At 48.2% G+C, this 22962-nt stretch overlaps 3 protein-coding genes across 4 annotated transcripts in view; all 3 read right to left on the reverse strand.

Moving 5' to 3' along the window:
• Positions 1–489, reverse strand: part of Upk1a (uroplakin 1A) — a 9009-nt gene extending 8520 nt beyond the window's left edge. Inside the window, exon 1 of the mRNA XM_029479733.1 lies at positions 408–489. Within this exon, the coding sequence (XP_029335593.1) occupies positions 408–488 (81 nt within the window). The 5' untranslated portion in view covers position 489. The remainder of the gene's footprint in view (positions 1–407) is intronic.
• Positions 490–4501: 4012 nt separating this feature from the next.
• On the reverse strand, positions 4502–13328 carry LOC110297732 (cytochrome c oxidase subunit 6B1). The gene is made up of 4 exons (XM_021166681.2): positions 13222–13328; positions 11655–11768; positions 10539–10639; positions 4502–4692 (listed from the first exon to the last, which is right to left on the reverse strand). Exons 2-4 carry the CDS (start codon positions 11758–11760, stop codon positions 4639–4641), a joined length of 261 nt encoding a protein of 86 aa, XP_021022340.1. The 5' UTR covers positions 11761–11768; positions 13222–13328; the 3' UTR covers positions 4502–4638.
• A 6382-nt stretch (positions 13329–19710) lies between these two features.
• Positions 19711–22623, reverse strand: Etv2 (ETS variant 2). Of its 2 annotated transcripts, XM_021166628.1 has the most exons (8): positions 22511–22623; positions 22219–22292; positions 21874–21963; positions 21687–21776; positions 21424–21483; positions 20731–21207; positions 20086–20198; positions 19711–19931 (listed from the first exon to the last, which is right to left on the reverse strand). In XM_021166628.1, the coding sequence occupies exons 2-8, from the start codon at positions 22262–22264 to the stop codon at positions 19731–19733; spliced, it is 1077 nt and encodes a 358-aa protein (XP_021022287.1). In that variant the 5' UTR covers positions 22265–22292; positions 22511–22623; the 3' UTR covers positions 19711–19730. The 2 variants fall into 2 exon arrangements, with proteins under 2 accessions (XP_021022287.1, XP_021022288.1); XM_021166629.1 differs by having other exon boundaries at positions 21687–21773; positions 22219–22623.
• Positions 22624–22962: the final 339 nt, after the last annotated feature.

A 22962-nucleotide genomic window follows, 5' to 3' on the forward strand; every position in this document is an offset into this window, starting at 1 on the left:
CCCTTCCCCTCCCCTCCCCTCCCCCTCTCCCTCCCTCTCTCCTCATCTCTCTAAACAGAATTTCACACACTATAGTCTAGATTGGCTTCAGACTCACAGCCATTATTCTCTGGCCTCAGCCTTCCAAAAGCTGCGATTGTGTGTGTGTGTGTGTGTGTGTGTGTGTGTGTGTACCACTCTTCTTGTCTCTCAAGCATTTCCCCTGAGTTGTGGATGAATCTACACGATCCACAAGGAGGATTCCCAGAGAAGAGGTTGCTCCCTCTGTGAGAACAGGTAGCTGGGACCCCCTTTAGGATCTCGGACTAGAGCCTGCAGCTCATAGACCTGGGATCTCAGCCCCACCTCAGGCCTGTGGCTGCCACCTCCCCACCACACTTCCCCGCTCCCATTATTCCGTGTCTCACCAGAATAATGATGTTGCCCACGACCAGCAGCCCCACCACCACAGGAGACCCCTTCTCTCCCTCTGTCGCTGCAGAAGCCATCTTCCTGCTGGGGACACAGAAGCAGGGCAGAAGTTAGGAGGGCAGGAGGCAGGGTCCACTTCAGACCCCAGGAGATGCTCATGGGCTGCAGAGCCCAGGCTGGTGCCCAAATGGCCAGAGTCCAACAGCTTAGCAGTGAGCCTAGCAGCCTACAGAAGAAGAAAAGCCTAGCAGCCTCTAACTGCAGGGCAGCTATTGCCCTCCCCAGCCCCTTGCCCTGTCAACTCCCAGAACGCCTGCTCACCTTCTCTACAGAAGCCTCTCTGGCCAGCCCCAGCTACAGCAGCTCCCTATATATGCCCAAACCCCTCCTTGAGCCAGTCTCAGAGGAGGAGGGGGCAGGAGTTCAGCAGACTGACCATGATAGATTTTTATGAGCTCCTTGACACTCAAGTGATTTACAGACCTGAAATTCAGGATTGTGCTCCTGACTGGCCACTGGGGCAAGGTGATATATGTACCCAGAACCTCTAATTCCCAGGCTGCAGCCATGCCAGAGGGGGGAGGGGGATGGGGGGGACAAGTTAGCCACTTGATCTGTCCTTTCCTTAGGTGCACGGTGGGCTTTCCTGAGAGCAGGGGTCAGATCTATGACAGATCCTTATGGGAATCCCACATTAGAAAACTGCTTTCTATAGCTTTGGAGGCAGAGAGAGGACCAGAGAGAGACCCCACCCACACACCCACACCCACACAGCAGAGGATCGTGGGGTGGGCTCAAGGCAGGGCTGTGGGAGGGAATTGAGGGCAAGGTGCAAGGCACGCTCAGAGGTGCTTGGTTATGGCTACAGTGGCAGAAGAGAATGGTGAGGGGTTTGAGATAGGTATGTATATATGAAAAAGGAGGAAGGAGTACGCTAGAAAAGGAAGGGGACATATGGTATGGGTGTGGTGGGACGGAAGGAGCTCCCCACCCCCCCGGGGACGGCCGCGTGGACACACACAAGCACACACACACACACAATCTGCAGGCTGAAGAATAGAAAGGATCTAAATTCAAGTCAGATACAGAAGTGCACGCCTGTAATTGTAATCCCGGTAGTGGGGAGCCGTAGGCAGGGAGGATTATGGGTTCGAGACCATCCTGAGCTATATAGGCAGAGAGGTGGGGTGAGGCAGTGGGAAGGGGAAACAAAAGAAAGCAAGCATATCTAGGCTTAATTCCTGCTGTCTCTCTCCTCTAGCAGCGTAATTAAGCGCGCACATCTGCACCGTCCAGGACAGGAAAAGCTTCAGAGGTGTGGTGAATGGGTAGAGCCCGAGGTCTCTCGGACAGCGCCCTCTGGTGGTCGCTTAAAGCAAGAGCCCGGCCCCAGAAATTCTCCAGGGGTTTTGCTAAATTTTCTCTCCCAGTGGTGGCTTTCCTATCTATTGCAGAAAGCGGCAAGAAAAAAAAAAAAAAAAAAAAGCACTTAAAATTTCCCTGTCAAATATCCAGGGATCCATCCCATAATCAGCTTCCAAACGCTGACACCATTGCATACACTAGCAAGATTTTGCTGAAAGGACCCAGATATAGCTGTCTCTTGTGAGACTATGCCGGGTCCTAGCAAACACAGAAGTGGATGCTCACAGTCAGCTATTGGATGGATCACAGGGCTCCCAATGGAGAAGCTAGAGAAAGTATCCAAGGAGTTAAAGGGATCTGCAACCCTATAGGGGGAACAACATGATGAACTAACCAGTACCCCGGAGCTCTTGACTCTAGCTGCATATGTATTGAAAGATGGCCTAGTCGGCCATCAGTGGAAAGAGAGGCCCATTGGACTTGCAAACTTTATATGCCCCAATATAGGGGAATGCCAGGGCCAAAAGAATGGGAATGGGTGGGTAGGGAGGGGGGGGGGGGGGAGTATGGGGGACTTTTGGGATAGCATTGGAAATGTAATTGAGGAAAATACATAATAAAAAAAAATTGTGAAAAAAAAATTTCCCTGCCAAGACAATGGGTTAGCTGAGCGTGTGAGATTAGGACAGGAGCATCTTGACCTCAGGATCATGTTCAGTTACGCTGCCTTGGTGTACGTCATCAATCCCGGCAGAGACAGCTCGAAGCCATCCTGGCATTCATGGTGAATTCCAAATCAGTCATAGCTACCCAGTGAGACCCAGCCCTGCAAACAAACCACCCGGCAGTCTTGGTAAGAAAGCACATGAGGTGTTTCCCAATGTAATTGGACATTATCAGCTTCCTTTAGATTTAAAATACCTGTTCTCTTCCCATTTACATCTATCTAAGGGCTTCCAAGAAAATCTAAGCAAAAGTTCATGGACAGAAATGAGTTTTAGCTAAAATAATTTGCTAAACAATTGGGCCTTGTGTTTATGTGTGTGTGTGTGTGTGTGTGTGTGTGTGTGCGCGCGCGCGCGCGTGTATAAATTTATTTTATTTTTGCAACAGTCTCTCTACACAGCCCAGGTTGTCCTAAAACTCACTCTGCAGACCAAGCTGGCCTAGAACTCACATGATGGGGGAGAACTGACTCCTGCAAATTGTCCTTTGAACTCTACCCTCAGGCTACGGCACATGCACCCTTATTGCATGCGTGTACTCACCACTATGAACACTAAATAAATGTAATAAAAAATACTAGAGAGCTGGGCCTGAGAGAAGGCTCAGCAGTTACGTGTATATACTGCTCTTGAAGAGACCTGAGTTTAGTTCCCACCCATATTGGGCAGCTCACAACTGCAAGTTAACTCCAGCTTCAGAGAATCTACCGCCCTCTTCTGGCCACCTCAGGGACATACAATCCCTCACACACACACAATTAAAAGTAAAATAAAATCTCTTGAAAAAACGAAAGAAAACGTCCAGGGCTGGACACACTGGTGTGTGGCAATTCCTTTGGGGGATGGTTTGCCATTCTGGCCTTGTCTCAGTCATGACTTTCAACCATTATGGTGATAAAGGGAGGGAACCTTGAGCAGAGACTTGCTGTTAGGCACCAAGAATTCCTTGCGTGCATTTTACAATGTTAGAAGTCCGGCTGGTTGCTGGTGTGTTTGTAAACCATCCTCCAGTTCCATAATGTAGCTGAGAAAGGGTTGTAAGTTTGAAGCCAGCCTGAGCTACAATGAAACCTTTATGAAACACTGAAGCTACAATGAAGAGAGGGAGAGGGGAGGGGAGGGAGAGAGAAAAATCTACCCTCTAACTCCAGTTCCAAAGGATCCAGGTCCTTCTGGCCCCTGAGAGCACCACACTCATGTGCACAGAGCTCCCTGCCACATACATACACATAAATAGAAATAAAGTCATCTTTAGCATCCTGTGATCCCAACATCTGGATCTCAGGGCAATTGTGGGCTACACGAGACCCTGTTGAGGAAAAAAGAAAAAACACAAAGGGGGAAGGGGAGGAGGAAGTGGATGGGACATTTGTCTGGAATTGCTCGGTACAGCTGACGCTGAGCTCAGCAACAGAGTGCTGGCCTGGCATGCATGAAGTCAAGGGTTCAAGTCCCAGTACTGCTCATTTTAACACACCAGAGACTTAAAGCTATTTTATGTGACCATCCACTCCACCGATTGCCATACAGGTGTCAAAGTTCACAAAATAAAAGTAGAAAACAAAGTAGAAAAGAAGAGACTGGAAAGACAGCTCAGTGGTTCTGAGTCCTGGCTGTTCTTCCAGAGGGCGCAGGGTTAGTTCCGTGTGTGTGCAGTGCTTGCAGAAGCTGGAAGAGGGCATCGGATATCTTGGGGTTGGAGTTATACCCGTTGTGAGCTGCCACACTGTACACATGCACATATGCCGGCAAAAGGCCCATAAAGCAGCCACACACTTGCTGTTCTTGCAGAGGACTGGGGTTTGGTTCCCTGAGCTCAAGCCCAACTCTCTTCTGGTCCCTTCAGGCACACTCACACAAGTGCACACACACACACACAAAATAATAAATCTTTACAAAGAAATCTACCCTTCATTTTAAAAACAAGAAAGATAACCACGGTGAGGCCCCTTCTGGGCCGGTACCCCGCCTTCTTGTCCAGCTGTTAATACACACAATGTGAAACTTTTCCAGTGAGTTTTTATTAGTAGTTGCATCATGATTCAGGGTCCCAGGGTAGGGACCATCATATACTGAGGTCCCTCTTTTCTATCCGGGGAGAAAGACAAAGAACAGAGGAGAGGTGGGCGGAGCCAGGTCAGATCTTCCCAGGAAATGTGCCTTCAGCTATGCGGTCATCCCAGGCTGAGACCTGTAAGAGACAACTGGTGTAACTTCCCCTGCGCCAACACCACAGGGCGGACTTGTTTCCCCACTTTGCCCACCAATGCATGTGACCAACAGACGACCACAGGTGTCTCCTGTGACCACCACTGTCCCAGGGAATCAGGTGACCCAAAAAGACAAAGTCACTACACTATACGACTTGACAGCCCGTGGAAGAATAGGCAGGAAACCCCAGGGTCACCGGTAACTGTTCTTGCAGAGAACCTGGTTTGGCTCCCAGCACCCTTACAGCTGCATGTAATCTAGAGCCAAGTGACCTGACACCTCCTGCAGGTCTCCTTGGGTATCTGCATTCTCATGCACATACCCACAGATACCCACACAGTGTGTAACAGTGTGCGTGTGAGTGTTGGTTTTTCAAGATAGGGTTTCTCTCTTAGCCCTGGTTGTCCTGGAACTTGCTCTGTAGACCAGGCTGTCCTTGAACTCACAGAGATTCATCTGCCTCTGCCTCCTGAGTGCTGACTGCCACTGTCTGGCTACAACAGTATTTTTAAAGATTTACTTATTTGCTGGGCAATGGCAGTGTCTGTGTTTAATCCCAGCACAAAGCAGGCAGAGGCAGGTGGATCTTTGTGAGTTCAAGGCCAGCCTCACCTATAGGACAAACAGACAAACCCTGTTTTGAAAACCGTAATTAACACCGTATGTTGCCTGTCAGAACAGATAAACAAACCTGGGTGTGCTGGATAGTTTTATGTCAATTTGATACAAGTTAAAGTCATATGAGGGGAAAGGAACGTTAATTAAGAAAACGCATCCACAGCGGGTGTAGTGTTGTATGCCTTTGATCTCAGCACTCAAGAGACAAAGGTAGGAGGATCTCTTGAATTCTTGGCCAGTCTGGTTTGGACCAGCCAGAACTACACAGAAAAACCTTGTCTCAAAAAACAAACAAACAAAAAGAAAATGCCTCCATGAGATCTGGCTATAAGGCCATTTTCTTAATTAATGATTGCTGGGGAGGGGCCCAGCTCACTGTGTGTGAGGCTACCCCTGGCCTGATCATCCTGGGTTCTATAAGAAAGCAGGTTCAACAAGCCCAAGGAAAAAGCCAGCAAGCAGCACCCATCCACGGCCTCTGCATCAGCCCCTGCCTCCAGGTTCCTGCCCTGCTTGAGTTCCTGTCCTGACAATTTGCTTTTGGTCACAGTGTTTCATCACAGCAATAGTAAGCCTATCTAAGACACTAGGCATTTAACAGAAAATGAGGCTGGTCTATGATCTAGCACAAACCAGCTTGTGTAGTCCAGTACCAAAAGATGGCATACACAAGAGGGATCTCGGTGTTCATCACAGATGCTGATGAGAAGGCCCGAATCAAACTGTTAACATCCCCACGAGTTAATACCACTGGTGCGCCAACCTAGCTATGTGTGATCTCTGTTTTTATTACAATGGTGAATGTGTGTGTTGGTGTGTGAGAGAGAGGAGAGACAGAGAGGACACCTGAAGGAGCTGCTCTCTCCTCCTACCATGTGGGTCCTAGGGATCCAATTCAGGTCATCAGGCTTGGCAGCAAGCACCCTTATCCACTGAGCCCTTTCGCACTCTCACATTTATCAATGAGAGGTTGACTCGGCAGGTAAAAGCATGGACAATGGAGCCTGCAATCTTACCACAGGGACTAGACCAGCTTACACACCAGCAACACCCTGCAGAAAACCTACTGGCTGACCACATGCCAGCACGGAGCACTGTCACGTCTGCAGCCAGCTGTGGGACAATAGCACGTCTGTTCAGCTGCAGTGAGGACAGGAACAGGACGTACTTTCCCAAGGTCAGCTTTATCTACATCCCACACACTGACTTCATTGGCCATAGCTTTCTTGTAACTTCTCAGGCACTGGCTTTACCATTAAGGTTTTCTTGAGGGGGTGGAAGGGGTGGGGAGGGCGTCATTAAGACATGATCTCTCTACTTAGCTAGCCCTGGCTGTCCTGAAACTCACTTTGTAGACCGGGCTGGCCTCAAACGGAGATCCATTGTGTCTGCCTCCTAAGTGCTGGCAAGATCTGCGTCATTACCCCCAGCATAAGTTTATATTTATTTACTTTTATTTTTTTAATTAAGGGCTGGAGAGAGGGCTCCATATTAAAGTGTTGTTGCTCAGTCAATTCCCAGCACAGACATGGCCGCTGATAACAGTCTGTAACTCCATTTCCAGGGGATCTCCTGCCCTCTTCTGGTCTCTGAGGGCACTGCATCCACCTGGTTCACAGACATACAAACTGGCCAAACACCAAATACATAAAAATAAAGATAAATAAATTTTTCAAATGAGCATGTAGAGCATGCCAAAGGAGCTGGAAAGATGGCACAGTGGTTAGGAACACTTGCTGTTTGTGCAGAGGACCCAGGTTGGATTCCAGCACCAGAATGGTGGTCCATAACCAGTGGTAACTCCATTTCCATGCTATCCAATGCATTCTTTTGACCTTTCTGGACCAGGCATCCAGCTGGTGCATGTACATAATGCAGGCAAAACAGTCATAATCCAAAAATGAATTTTTAAAAATCTAAAAAATAAAACAAAAAACCCAGAGTCCCCAAAAACCAAACAGACAAAATCCACCAATCCAAAACATAGACAAAGAAGCCATAGGCATGGCAGAACTCTTGCAATCCCAGGACTTAGGAAGTAGAGACAAAAGCAAAGCAGTGGTGGTGCACGCCTTTAATCCCAGCACTTGGGAGGCAGAGGCAGGCAGACTTCTGAGTTCAAGACCAGCCTGGTCTACAAAGTGAGTTCCAGGACAGCCAGGGCTATACAGAGAAACCCTGTCTCAAACAAAACAAAACAACAACAACAAAAAAAGCAACCCAAAACAAAAAACCAACCAACCAACCAAAAAAACAAAAAGAAGGAAGTAGAGGCAAATGGTCAGAGGTCCAAGGTTAGCTTCAGCTATCAGGTGAGCTTAACACATGAGGCTCTGTCTCAAGACACTAACCCCAACAAAACCTAGGACAAGGCACAAGGACCATTTGACCTCTGGCAAATTACTCTTTACCTTAGTAGTGTAACTTCACAAAAACAAAACAGGGAAGAAATCATGGAAACAGAGGGAAGAACATGTCTTGCCATGTGTTTATTCCCCCACTGACGGAGCGCAGCTAAAGGGCATAGAGGATTTGCTGGGTTGGGTTTTTTTGTTTTTGTTTTCCCACGTTTCTCTGTGTAGCCCTGGCTGCCCTGGAACTCTTGTAGACGAGGCTGTCTTAGAACTCAGAGATCATTTGCATCTGCCTCCTAAGTGCTGGGATTAAAACTGCATCATCATGCTCAGTTGAGGATTTTTTTTTTAATTCTTTGATGATAAAGGCTACCCAATAACCAAGTAAAGAAAAACAACAACAAAAAAAAAAAACCAAAACTACTACCAGGTGTGTTAGCTTAAGAGGTAGGGGCTGGCAGACTATGGTGAATTCAGGGCCAGCCTGGGCTACCTAGTAAGTTTAGTGCTAGTTTGAGCCATTGCTAGACCTTGCTCAAAAAAAAAAAAAAAAGTAAAATACAGAGTGTAGGCCATATCTGTATAAAGTTGCAAACACAAACACACACTCACACACACAAAAGCAGCAGCAGCAGGAGCAGCATAGGTGAGGAAAGATAAGGAGGAAGAGGAAAAAGAGAGAGGAAGAAAAGGTCCTGTATCCAGTTACTTTAAAAAAATTTTACCAAAACAAAACAAAAAACAAAAAACCCCAAAAACAAAAAATAAAAACAAAACACCAAAAACAAAAGTTTTTTGTTTGTTTGTTTGTGTTAGGAAAACTAAACGTTTTCTATTAGGGAAAACAAAATGTGGCCGGACAAACTGATTCAAATGCTGAGTACAGGTACTGACCTTTGCCCTCACAAACACTTACACTAAGATTAAAAATACCTTAAACACACGCACACACACAGGTCTGGGAGATGGCTCAGCACTTAAGAACACTTGCTGCTCTTGTGCCTTGCAGAGGACTGGAGTTCCTTTTCCAGCATCGATGTCCAGTTGCTTATAAATGTCTATAAATGCAGCTCCATAGGGCCTGGCACCCTGTTGGCCACCTCAGGTGCCTGCATGCACCCCAACACACACATACATGTAATTGAAAGAATCCTAAAATAACAACAAGCCTACAGATGGGCAGGAGAGATGACTCTGCTAAGAGCAGAGTTCATTCCCAGAAGCAGGAGACTCACAACTGCCTGTGACTCCAGCCAGCTTCAAAGGCTCTATCTCCTCTGGCCTCTGTGGGCACCACACTCAAAAGTATACACCTCAACATGTAATCAATAAAATTTTTAAAAAACACAGTCAGGTGGTGGTGGCACACATTTTTAATTCCAACACTTGGGAGGCAGAGGCTGGTGGCTCTCTGAGTTCGAGGTCTACAGAGTGAGCTCCAGACAGCTAGGGATACACAGTGAAACCCTGTCTTAAAAAACAAAAACCAAAACAAAACAAAACAAAAAGCCAGCTGTGGTGGTGTATACCTTAATCCCAGCATTTGGAGGCAGAGGCACTGGGATCTGTTCTACAGAGTGAGCTCCAGGATAGCCAAGGCCACACAGAGAGACCCTGTCTTGAAAGCAAACAAACAACAAACCCAGAGGCTGGAGACATGGGGCAGGCTGGAAGTTCAGAGTTTAAGAGCACTTGCTGCTCTTGAGGGCCTGCATGCCTGTGGTGGCTCAGAACTCCAGTCTGGGAGATTCCGTGCCCTCTTCTGATCTCTGCAGGCACTAGGCCAGCAATGTGGTGTACAGATATACATGCAGACAAAACACCCACACACAAATAAGACAAAATAAAGTATAACTAAGGTGTCTTAAATATAGTCATCAAAAGAGGAACAAAATAAAAATGATTTAAAAACATGGCTTTAACATAGTTGCGGGGGAGGGGGGGGGAGAGCAAGACCAAATGGCAGCTGGAGGTGTGGCCCAGTAGGTAGACTGCTTGCCCAGCAGGCAGGGAGCATGGGTCCATCCCAGCACTGCTTCAGACACTGCGGTGTGGTGGCCTGCGCCTGTAGCCCCAGCTCTCAAGAGGCGGAGGTGGGATCTCAGGAGTTCAAGGTCATTCTTGAACAAAGACTCTGTCTGGCAAGCACCACCCCACAGGTCAAAGCAAATCACGGGGCGGAGTACCTAGTCTGAGGGGCTGGAGGGCAGACCCGCCATTGAAGCATACCCGTTGCCCTTCCTGAGGACCCAGACTATTCCTAGCATCCATGTGGTGGCCCACAACCATCTCTAACTCCAGTCCAGGCCCAAACCCTCTACTTACTGCCACAGGCACTAGCACAGACATGGCTGCTGTACAGTATCTCTCTTTCTTTCACACTCTCACTTTTTAAAAACATGATAGGGTTTTCAAGTAGCCCACCATGATCTGAGTGCTAGGGTTTCAGGTGTGCTACCACCACACCAAATTAAATAGCACATTTTGATTTTAAGACATGTGTTTGGGGGCTTTTTTTTTTTTCCCCCTCGGTGTTTTGAGACAGGGTTTCTCTGTATAGCACAGGCTGTCCTGGAACTAGCTCTGTAGACCAGGTTGGCCCCAAACTTAGAGAGATCTGCCTGCATCTGTCTCCCAAGAGTGCTGAGATTTAAAGCCGTGGGCCACTACTGCCCAGCCCAAGCCTGTGTTTCTTCAGTGCATGGGCAAGGAGGGTGGTCCTGGGCTAAGGGCCCTCACTGAGCAGGGATCAGTGACATTCCATGGCTGACCTCGCTTGACCCTTGGAGGTGAACTCTCACTAGCCATACTCGTCTCACCCGACCACCCAAGGGTCCCAACGGGAGGCACATACCCATGACACGGGACAGAGGGACTTGTACACACGCCGGTACCACTCACACACGGAGACATCACCCCCCTTGGCCGTCATTGCCTTCTCACAGCGGTGGAAGTCTGTGAAGAAAAGAGGTTCCGAATCAACCCTGGCTAAGCACATTTCAGAGGAAAATCCACAAATGCTTTTTGCTTTAAGATTAGTTATACATACAGAGGGAATGCAAACTTACAAGTACACCATATAGAGCTATATACACCTGACCCGGGGAGTTATATAGAACATTCTGGAGCTAGGAATGACAGCAAAGTATGAGGGGCATATATCAGAATTGTGGAAGTCCAGACAGGGCTAGGGAAGGTAGTCTTGAACATATCTGAGGAAGACAGGACAGGTACCAGCAGGGTTTTTAAATTCTTGTTAATGGTTAGTTGTTTTTTTTTTTTTTTTTTTTCTTTTTTGAGGGAAGGTCTCATGGACTCAAGTAAGGGCAGGGGCCCCAAATGTCTCTAGCAGGGAGAGAGGAAAGGGACTGTGTTTAAGACTGGGCACAAAGCAAGCCGAAAGCAGAGTACTGGCAATATTCATTTTTATCCATGGATTGTGACTATGTCTGAATCAACTTTTTTTGTTTTTTTTTAAGATTTATTTATTATTATATCCAAGTACACTGCAGCTGTCTTCAGATGCACCAGAAGAGGGCGTCAGACTCATTACGGGTGGTTGTGAGCCACCATGTGATTGCTGGGATTTGAACTCAGGACCTTCGGAAGAGCAGTCAGTGCTCTTACCTGCTGAGCCATCTCGCCAGCCCCTGAATCAACTGTTTACATGTTGTATTTACTTGTATGTTGTGTGTGTATGTGGCACACACATAAGATGCATATGTAATTCATATATACAATTATATTATATAATTATATATTATAAATATAATTATATTCTTCAAAAAATGTATTGTTGAGACCAAGGTTTATGACCTTGAGAGCTAGTTTGAGGGGTCGGGCCCTCCAGAGGGTATGTCTGGAGTGAGGGAAACCGGGCTGGAACGCACATGCCCCTGCTCCCCAACTTCCTTTCTGAGGTTGGAGGTGCATGGGAGACCCAGGCAGGCCCACTATGTACTCTGCTTACCCAGGTAGTTCTGCCAGCAGTTTTTAGTCTGGTTCTGGTTGGGGAAGCGGCTGTCAAAGGGGGCGGTTTTGTAGTTCTTGATTTTAGTCTTGATGTCTTCAGCCATCCTGACTCCTGGATGCAAACAGAGTGGGAATGTTGGCAACCATTCTGGAGGTGCTGGGTGTGGGGATGTCAGGCCAGAGCAGAATAACAGGCTGAATGTGAATAAACCCATCATCTCCCCCTTCTCCACAAACACAGAAAGATGAAGGGCAGGGGAAACCCATATATCTGAGTACAGAAGCCACAGTAGGGTTAGGCAGAGGTCTCCTTGGCAAAGCCAATCTTCATCCTTAAATTCCAGTGAACGCTCACTGTGTGCACAGCACATACTATGTGTACTCTATACATACCTACCCCATGGTCAGTCTAAAAGGTATTACTACCTCTGTTGTCTACACAAGGGACAGGGTGTCTAAATGACTTTCCAAGGTCACACAGCACCCAGTGATAATGCTTTATCCATCACCAGCAAAAACACTGCAAGGATTTTCTGGTGTCACCAGTTAGTTTTCTGGTGTCACACACTCTTCTGAGGTCCAATGAACTCAAACTTTGCTCAGAATATGCCTAAATGCATTGCAGGATTGCCTAAGATGACCCCCCCCCCCCCCCCCCCCCCGAAAACCCCCCCCCCCCCCCCCGGCTCCAAAAAAAAAAAGCTCAAAGGACTTATCAAGAACAACTGGAGGTAACCATGACTGAAGATTTGTGACTCTTGTAACTGGCATGTGTCAGGTATCTGTGATTTTGACTGCTGACAATGGCCCATGCTACCAAATCTATTGACGTTGCTGCCTCCATTCCTAATGGAAGTAAATACTGCAATTCGATTAGAACCCCATGCAACGCCCCCCCCCCATCATTCAAATACTTTAGCTCCTTGAGTTTTATCGACTTCTCTCAGCTTTGATATGACTGAAGAGATGACACAGTTAATATCACCAGACCTGAGAGAAACTGTCTCTACTCTAGAGCATCTGGGGGACCTTGACACCACAGAGGTGCCAGTGTTAACTGAAGTAGTCCAAACCAGTGGGGTATTTGGGCAGGTTCATTGGAGGAGGCAAGGTGGGCACGGGGGATTTAAGACTCAGTGTCGGAAGTAATTTTGGACAATATTTCGAGTTTTGAGAGTTGATCAAAATGACGCTGAGGGGAAAAGACACGAGTCAAGACGACAGGCTTCGGCCTTGGAACGCGGGTGGCCACGCCTGTGAGCTCGCGACTAAAAGCTCCACAGTCCAATTTACTGGGTCCAAATCCGAATTGCCTTATAGCCACGGGTAAGGCGCTTCACACTCCAGCCCCAATGCTATCAAAGGGGACTTATAGGGCTGAAGGATGGAGTAATAGGGACTGCTTAGAAAGCGACCTAGCATCATAAAGAAAGGCGGCTATAATGGTTAGCTCCAGGACGCCGGACCCGGGGCCGCCGGAAGTTTCTGCTTGGCGTCAGGGAAGGCCCGGGGCGCTTCTCTGCAACGGACAAGGTTCCCCCAGGATCCCGACCCTTCACACTCACCTAAAGATTGTCCCGGAGTAGCGTTACTTCAATGTGACCCTTAGCAAAGACGCCAATGTCAGACGGGAAGCGGAATTCCGACTGGCCGGAAGCTGCGAGAGGAGGAGCCGAGCTGAGTCCTCCCGACTGCTAGAGTGGCCTCGGGAGGCGTGCCCAGAAACCGCTTCAGCCACGCCCACTTCCAAAGAGGCCGGACCTCCTATTAAGCTAAATTCCTGCTTATTATTGTTGCTGGGCCAATCGAGATTTTACTTTGCTCTTAATAAAAGGCACCTGACGTTCAATTATGGGTTATTGTCACCCTGCCTGTCCTTCCCAGAGGAAAAAGCAGAAGACTGTCTTCAGAGTGGGAATTGAAAAATGTCACAGATAATCTGTGTTTTGAAACAGGGCTTCGCTGTATATCTCAGACTGGCCTCGAACTTTTGATCACAGATTACGAGGTGTTAGGATAACAAGCGTTTACCCCTGTGCCTTGATTCGAAAGTTATTTATATTTATTTATTTGGGTTTTAGGGATAGAGAATCTTAGTTTGTGTTTTAGTGCAGTGAAGAGACAGCATGTCTACGGCAACTCTTTGTTTGTTTGTTTGTTTGTTTTTCGAGACAGGGTTTCTCTGTATAGCCCTGGCTGTCCTGGAACTCACTCTGTAGACCAGGCTGGCCTCGAACTCAGAAATCCGCCTGCCTCTGCCTACCGAGTGCTGGAATTAAAGGCGTGTGCCACCACGCCCGGCTTATGGCAACTCTTATAAAGGAAAACAATTAAGGGCTGGCTTACAGTTTCATGTTTCGTCCATTATCATCATAATTGGAAGCAATGTGGTGAATTGCTCTGATCCTTGAGGGTTGCTGTTTCAGCTGCTTTTCTGCATAACTGGAATCCAGAAGAACTAGGCTCCAATGGAAGTACTGGCAAAGCAAGTGCCTGTCCCTTCTTCCATTGTCCTTATATAGGCCTCCAGCAGAAGATATGGCCCAGAATAAAGGTGTGCTTCAAGACTGGGACCAAAAGCTTGAGTCATTCCTCATAGAGGTCTGGATCAAAAGCCTGTGTCTTCCAGCCTTAAGGTCCAGATTACAGGCATGTTGTCTTCCTGCCTCAAGTCTGAATTGCAGGTGCACCCTATGTTTCTGGGTTATAGTTCATTCTATATATAGTCAAGTTGATAATCAAGAGTAGCCATTCACATAGAGGTTCTCTGTGTAGCCCTGGAAACTCATCTATCTATCTATGGGTGTCCTAGAACTCACTCTGCAGGCCAGGCTGGCCTCGAATTTATATCTGCCTGCTTTTGCCTCCCCGAGTGCTGGGATTAAAGGCCTGAACTACCACTGACCAACATTCATATGTTGTGGAGTATCCACCAGAAAAGACTGCTCAGACCTGGGTTTAAGTTAATAGAAAGTTTTTATTAGGTCTCCAGTGATTACACTAGGTGTTTGAAATCTTGGTGTAGCACCAAGCCCTTTTTAGGGTAATTTTTACACACAAAACCTGTATTCTGAATTGACATAATTCAGTTCACAAGATAGCTAGCTGGACAGTGGTGGCACATGCCTTTAATGCCAGCATTTAGGAGGTAGAGGCAGGAGGATCTCTGAGTTTGAGGGCAACCTGGTTTACAGAATTAGTTCCAGGACAGCTAGGGCTACACAGAGAAACCCTGTTTTAAAAAAGGGGTGGGGGGCTGGTGAGATAGCTCAGTGGGTAAGAGCACTGACTGCTCTTCCTAAGGTCCTGAGTTCAAATCCCAACAACTACATGGTGGCTCACAACCACCCTAATGAGATCTGGCGCCCTCTTCTGGTATATCTAAAGTCAGCTACAGTGTACTTATGTATAATAATAAATAAATCTTTGGCCCGGAGCAAGCAGGGACTGAGTGAGCAGAATTGACAGAGTGAGCAGAGATCCTAAAAATTCAGTTCCCAGCAACCACATGAAGGCTCATAACCATCTGAACAGATACAGTGTATTCATATACATACAATAAATAAATAAATCTTTTTTTTTTTTAAGGCACTGCTGAAAAAAAAACAAAACACAAAAACCTTGCCTTCTTAGGTCCTAAGAGCTTTGTTAAAAGGTGAAAAATGAACTGGTCTCTCCTACAGTCTCATCCATCACTGTATCAGACACCACTGCCTGCTCGTTACTATTCTCAATCCCCAGAGATCACTGTTCACACATCCAGGCAGCCGCAAGACCTGTACTGATTGGAGGAAACTTTAGGAATTAAATGTTGGGTCTGATGGAAAGAGATCCATGGGGAAAGTGGTACAGTATCATTCTTTTTTTTTTTTCTTGTTTGGTTTTTCTTTTTTTTTTTTTTTTTTGGTTTTTCGAGACAGGGTTTCTCTGTATAGCCCTGGCTGCCCTGGAACTCACTTTGTAGACCAGGCTGGCCTCGAACTCAGAAATCCACCTGCCTCTGCCTCCCCAGTGCTGGGACTAAAGGCGTGTGCCCTTAAACTCAACAGGTTCTCTCTTTCTACCATCTAGGTCCCTGGGGTCAAATTTAGGTTGTCAGGCTCGAGGGCGTGTGTCTTTACAGGTTCTGCCATCTTGTTGACATCCACAGACTTCTTTGATCCAGTGTCAAGACCTAACTGGTACAGGAGCCTCCTTCATAGTCTCGCAGTCACCATTGTAATTACTTGTGGAGTTGTTTACATAAAACATCCATCCCTTTCAACAACATCTTCCTAAAATCTAGATCCTGTCTCTGCTTATATGCCACTGTGCCTTCCAAGTGCCTTGGAGAGACACCATTGCCTATGGATCCTTTGTAAAGTGACCCCTCTCCACCCATATGCATATTTCTGAACAGTACTGTAAGATTTTGCATGTTGCTGGGTAGTGGTGGCACATGCTTTTAATTCAAGCCCTCAGAAGGCAGAGGCAGGTGAATCTCTGAGCTGGAAGTCAGCTGATCTATAGGGAGATTTCTAGGACAGCAAGGGCTACAAAGAGAAACCATGCCTTGAAAACAAACAACCAACCCTGTACTGGCTGGTTTTGTGTGTCAACTTGAACAAGCTGGAGTTATCACAGAGAAAGGAGCTTCAGTTGAGGAAATGCCTCCATGAGATCCAGCTGTAAGGCAATTTCTCATTTAGTGATCAAGGATGAGAGAGCCTATTGTGGGTGGTGCTATCCCTGGGCTAGTAGTCTTGGGTTCTATAAGAAAGCAAGTTGTGTAAGCTAGGGGAAGCAAGCCAGTAAGTAACATCCCTCCATGACCTCTGCCTCAGCTCCTGCTTCCTGACCTGTTTGAGTTCCAGTCCTGACTTTCTTTAGGGATGAACAGCAATGTGGAAATGTAAGCTGAATAAACCCTTTACTCCCCAACTTGCTTATTGGTCATGATGTGCAAGAATAGAAACCCTGACTAAGCTGGGTGGCGCACGCCTTTAATCTCAGCACTTGGGAGGCAGAGGCAGGTAGATTTCTGAGTTCGAGGCCAGCCTGATCTACAAAGTGAGTTCCAGGCAGCCAGGACTATACAGAGAAACCCTGTCTCAAAAAAAACCAAAATCCAAAGACCAAAACAACAACAACAACAACAAAATGACAACAACAACAACAACAAGAAACCCTGACTAAGACAAACCCCAAAAACAAAACAAACAAAAGCAAAGATAGAGAATTTTCACTAAGTCACCTCCTAGATCTGCCTTGCTCACGCACTGTAGAAACAAGGACTTTGACTGGATAGTAGTGGCACATGCCTTTAAATCCCAGCACTCAGGTGGCAGATGAAGGCAGATCTCTGTGAGTTTGGGGCAGCCTGATCTAGAGAGTGAGCCAGCCAGGGCTACACAGAGAAAGCCTGTCTTGAAAAACAAAACAAAACAAAACAAAAACAAAACCCCACCACTACCATCACCAGAAACAAATCTCTTGGTCTTGTCTTCTGATAGAAACATTCTTTGCTTTCCTGACTTCTTCTCTCCACCCCAGTCCCAGACTTTCTTCCTCCTGGGCTACATAGTTTCCTCCTTTTGGGCTATCATAATCACCTGGGTTTTCTCCATCCCAGTCCTAAGGACTATGGGCTTGTCCTTTCTGATGGCAGTGAATGTAGGTTGTGCCTGTTGTGGTTAGTGATGTATCTTCAGCATCACACACAGGAGAGTTACACAGTAACAGCCCTCTGAGGGCTCCTGGAGTGGGTTAAGCTTCCTGTAGGCTTTTTGAAGGTCTGATTCTGTGCCTTCCAACTTGGAGTGCCCATGGTTGTTCTAAGTGTACATTAGGTCTAATTACTCAGATTTCTTCTACAACTAGAAGATACTCAGCAAAGCCTTTTTGAAGCTTGACTCTCTTCCCTCCCTCCCTCCCTCCCTCCCTCCCTCCTCTTTCTCTATTTTGTTTTGTTTTGAGACAGGGTTTATCTGTGTACCTGTGCTGTCCTGGAACTCACTCTGTGGACCAGGCTGGCTTTGAGCTCATAAAGATCGTTGTGCCTCTGCCGCCTCCTGAGTTCTTGGATCAAAGGCATTAGCCATTATGCCTGGCTGTGAGCCTCTTTTCTTCAAGAAGACAGAGCAGATAAACTTCTGAGATGGGGTTTTATAGCTGTAATAACACTCTTACTATAATAAAATGTTCAAGTTGGGCCACTTTATAAGGAGCATAGGTTTGTTTTTGGCTCGTGGTCTAGAGCAATAAGATCCCAGTTATAGAACTGTGGCTCCGAGCAGGGTCCAAATGATTATGTCATTTCACTACTTTATGGGTTGTTACATTATTTTATTTTATTTTATGTGGATTGGTGTTTTGTCTGTATGTATATCTGAAGCTGTCCCCCTAGACGTGCAGTTACAGAGAGTTGTGAGCTGCCTTGTGAGAACAGCATCCTCTGGAAGAACAGTCAGTGCTCTTAACCAAAGAGCTATTTCTCCAGTTCCATGGAGTTTTGTTTTGTTTAAATAAAAAAACAATATCTTGCTAGATAGCTCTGGCAGGTCTGGAGGCCCTAAATTTACAATCCTCCTGTCTCAGTCTCCCAAATGCTATGAAATTAGCGGCCTGAGTCACCACTCAGTGAAATGACCTTCTTGCTGGTCATCTTGAGATATCACATAGTATGAGACTGAAACACCCTTGTGTGTCTCTAGCTCTAGTTATAAAACATCAGAATGCAACCATGGGAACTTCTTCCTAATCATCTAATTATTTCCAAACAGGCCACCATCTCTGCCACAGATTCACTTTCTATGCTCTTAATATATTTAACATAAAACTTCAGGGATTAAACTCTTAGATAAATTTCAGAGGATAAACTATTGTCAGTTTTGGGGCTGGAGAGATGGCTTAGCACTTAAGAGCACTGGACCTCTTCCAGTGGTCCTGAGTTCAATTCCCTGCAACCACAATGGTGGCTCACAACCATCTGTAATGGGATTGATGCCCTCTACTGGTGTGTCTGAAAAGAGGGATGACAGTGACAGTGTAGTCACATGTATAAAATATACAAATCTTTAAAGAAGTCCAATTTCTTTAAAAAGTTCCTATACAGCTCTCGGTCTTAGCGCCATCTTCCTTGAGACTCCTGTGCCATGAGGGCGAAGTGGCGGAAGAAGAGAATGCACAGGCTGAAGCGCAAGAGAAGAAAGATGAGGCAGAGGTCCAAGTAAGCTAGCCCGTGCACCCACGACGCCTGCAGGAGCAGAAGTGAGGGATGCTGAGGGCCGGGACAAGCTATCGGACTGTGTGCTGCCATCAGTAATGAGTCTCAGTAGACCTGGAACGTCACCTCGCCTGGAGAAATGACCTCCTTTCTTACAACCAAAACAGTCCCTCTGCCCTGGACCCCCGGCACTCTGGACTAGCTCTGTTCTCTTGTGGCCAAGTGTAGCTCGTGTACAATAAACCCTCTTGCAGTCAGCTGAANAANNAAAAAAAAAAAAAAAAGTTCCCATACAGTACTGGCACACAATAGACCCTACAGACTACCTTAAACTAACCAAGGTGAGAGGTGCAGTAGATGCAGAGAGAGCAAAGGCAGTGGGAAGTGGTGGGACCTAGATTCCTAAGGCAAGGAAGGGCTGGGGAAAACTGGCAGGGAGGGAGCAAGGGCTTTGTAGTTTACAGGTTTCCCATTGGAAGGGGGCGGGTCCGGTCCTCCCTCCTGGGTCCTCTTAGGACTAAGGACTAGTTTGTAGTTCTGGTAGGTCTGGAGCCCCTAATTTTACAATCCTCTTGCCTCAGCCTCCTGAATGCTGTGAAATTAGTGACCTGCATCATCACTCATAGTGAAATGGCCTTGATGGTCGTCTTGAAACTAAGGACTAAGGAGCTATGACAGACAGTCTAGGTAGGGACCACGGGAGGGAAACACTCGGTCAAAGATAGACAGGGGTCCGGATACCTCAGTCTGGGTGGAGCCTGAAATGTCAGGGTGCACATTTAAGCTCCCTTGACAGGTCGAGTAGGTATCAGTGAAAAAGAAACAGACACCAGACACGCAGGTTCGACAGGGTTGCTTTTGTTTTTTGTTTTATTGGCCTTCTGCACCTGGCAGATGCCCCATATCATCCTGATAGGCTAGGACAGGCACACGTCCCCCGAAGCGGTATGTGTACTTGCGCCCACCACTCTTGAGCACGATGTCGCGGCGGTAATAATAACGTAGACCTCGACTCAGTTTCTCATAATTCATTCCCGGCTTCCTCTTGCGCTCGCCCCACAGCCGGGCCACCTAGGACACAATCTTGAGGTCAGAGGGACCAGGGTCTTAGCTGCTATGGGCGGGGCGGGTCTCAGTCCTGATGGGCGTGGGGGGTTGTGAGTGGGTGGGGGCGGGGCTGAGAACTAGGTAAGTTGGGCTTGCCCGGCAAGGGGAGCTGTCTCACCTCTTTGGGGTCGCACAGCTGGAACTCGCGGCTATTGCCCGTCCAGCGGATGCAGCTGCTGCGCGCCCCGTCGTGGAGCAGCTCCAGGAGGAATTGCCACAGCTGAATGGGACCTGAGAGAGAGAGAGAGGGGGGGGGGGCATGTGAACGCCAGGTTTCTCAGACCCAAAACACTGCTGCGACGAACCTAAGAGTCGGGGAGCCTTCACTTTGAAGGCCAAAAGGTTCAAAAGGTTCAGGTTCTCCCAATTTAGGACCCAGGAGTCCAGCTCTGTTCCTCCTCGGGAGTCTGTGAGTTTGGATCCCTCCATAGTAGAGACCCAAGAGCCAGTTTCAGGAACTCCTGGCAGCCTGAGCCACATCTAGGAGATTCAGGAGTTTAGCCTCCCCACCTCGAAGACCCAGGAGTCCGAACGCTCTTCTTTCCTCTCACATAACCTAGGGGCCTTTTTTGTTGGTCCCTAGAAAGTCAGTTCCATCCTCTCACCCGTTCCCTCTTCTGCTTTCTGATACAGAACCCCTGTCCTCTAGCTGCCAGTTTCCCGGATCCCGCCTCTTTTAGTTACCCAGACCCCACCCACAAGGTACCCAGGCCCAGTCCTAATCCGTTTTGCTTTACCTCTTCTGCAGTTTGCAGTCTCTTACCTCGGTGGTTAGTTTTGGAGTAGCGAGTCAATGTGGCTCTATCAGACTGCTTGTTCGATTTGGAGGGCGTGGTGAATGCTGGACTCTGGTGCCCCTCGAAAGGGATGCTGCAGTCCTGCAGCCCAGTATTCCACGTGGTGGTGTAGTCCGAACCGGCAGACCCGCCCCATGACATTTTATAGTCCTCATGCACTTCCCCGCCCAGGCCATTGTCCCAGTAGGTGGCGCCACTGGGGCCCACAGAACAGTCCCAGCTGGTAGTGCTCCAGGCAGCCGGAGGGTGCGACCACGAGGGGACCCCTCCTGCCGAGGTGGCAGGATTCTGACCGGTCGCCCCTTCAAAGCCGACGAAGGGGGAGGGGCTCGTGCCAGTGGGGGCAGGTCCTGGCGTCTGTGAAGCACAGCTCCACGGGTCCGAGGTGTTGCACCCCAGGTCTGTCCAGTCTCGCGACCACGGAAGGGGGTGAGCAACGGGCTCTGCGAGGAAGACAGACCTTAAACAAGGGAAGCCCAGGAGTCTTGGTCTCCCGCACCCTTCGGAGTTTTAGGGGAGTTTTGGCGCCTCATATGGCCTTGAGGATTTAGCTGTCCCCAGTCTTAGTCCTGGTCCTCTGTATACTAGGGGGTCTGAACTCAGCTCTAGTGTGTCAGGACCCTAGCTCCTCTCTTTCCATCTCCATTTCTACCACTCACCTGCCTGGAAAGGTACTTCTTCGTGAGGTAAAGCGGGGTTCCAGTCCAGCTCTGGGAACCCTATGTTGGACAAGAGAGCTGAGTTTAGGAAAGATGTGGGCAATGACTTAGGGACCTCGGCCATCCACTCACGCTTCCTTCAATCTCGATTCCAAACATGTTACTTCCTTCCCGCTCAGCACCCTCGCTCCTTCTAAAAAGCCCAGAATCTCCCATCCCCCTCCCCCGCCCCCAGCACACAGGGGGTCAAGCCCAGCAACCACCTTTCCAGCAGCCTTCTATGTTCATTGGTGTGATTGGTGTGTCCTCTTGTAGGGCCACTTCAGGGAAATAGAAACCAAATTCCGCTCCTTCTGCAGGCAACAAGGATGTTAAGTCCCGGTTAGGGGTCAAGGGGCCCCGCATCTTTGGAGCCTTGCATACACTTTGTCCCAAAACACAGCAGCTTACCCAGTCCTGTCAGCTTGTCCCCAGGAGGCACTTCCTGCAGTGACGCCTCATCCCAGTTCCACAGGTCCATGGACGCTTGTTCTGACGGTTCTGGTTGAGAGAGGAAAGTTCCAAGGGTAATGGACAAGCTGGTGACATTTAGGGACCCAAGAATCTGATTGCAACCCTTGTTTCCCTCAGACCCAGAGGAGACTTCTGCAACCTCCTTCCCCAGGAAAAGGAATATTGGTTTCCAGTTCCTTCACCCTCTCTTAGACGCTTAAATCCAGGTTCCCTACATCTTGGTGTTCCCAGGTCCTTCCTAGTTCAAACACCCAGGCATTCAGTCCCCAGTTCGTGGCTCACCTCTGGCAGGTTCCTTCTCTCCTAGCCAGGGGGGTTTCAGCCCCATTTCATACCATGCACCCTTCCCGGGGGGCCTGATAGGGGAGGGGGAATTTTCCGAGACGTCAGAGCTGGGGGTCGCAGCCTGGGTCAAGTTGCAGGGATGGGGGCGTGGTCAAGCTGCACCCCCTGCTTTAGGATGCGCACGGGTCCCTGGAACGGTCCCTTTTCGGGGACGAATTGGGCTTGGAAAAGAACTTGGGGAACAGGGGCAGGGCAGGAATTGGGGTGCTGAGGTCTAAGGGATGCTTACGGGGTAGTGGGGATGGGGTGATGGGCTTGGACAGGTTCCCCGTCTTGAGGATTTGGTGGTGAGACATGAAAAGTGGTGGGGGAGGAGGGTCTGGGGTCAGCTGGGCAGCTCTGGGCTTATCTGCAACAGGAAGAGGGATTTCCGGCCAGATGCCCCCTTTCCCTAGCATCAGCCTACGTCACAATCGGCAGGGTGACAGACAGCAGATCGGGGTGGGGTGGAGGAGAATCCAACCCCGAATCCCTTACCAGGCACAGGGAGGGTGTCCTGGAGCTACTACCGAATAATGGCAACCATAATCAAAATAACATCATTATAGACGACAATAATAGTAACCACTGACGTTAAATGAGGGTCTTATGGGTCCGAGAAGTCGTGACAACGGGCCTTCATTTAACCTTCTTAAGGGGGAAGTGTTTTAAGGGGGGAATTTATGAAGGGGGAAATTGAGG

The sequence above is a fragment of the Mus caroli genome, chromosome 7, assembly GCF_900094665.2.
Source record: "Mus caroli chromosome 7, CAROLI_EIJ_v1.1, whole genome shotgun sequence".
In the NCBI taxonomy this organism is placed as follows: domain Eukaryota; kingdom Metazoa; phylum Chordata; class Mammalia; order Rodentia; family Muridae; genus Mus; species Mus caroli.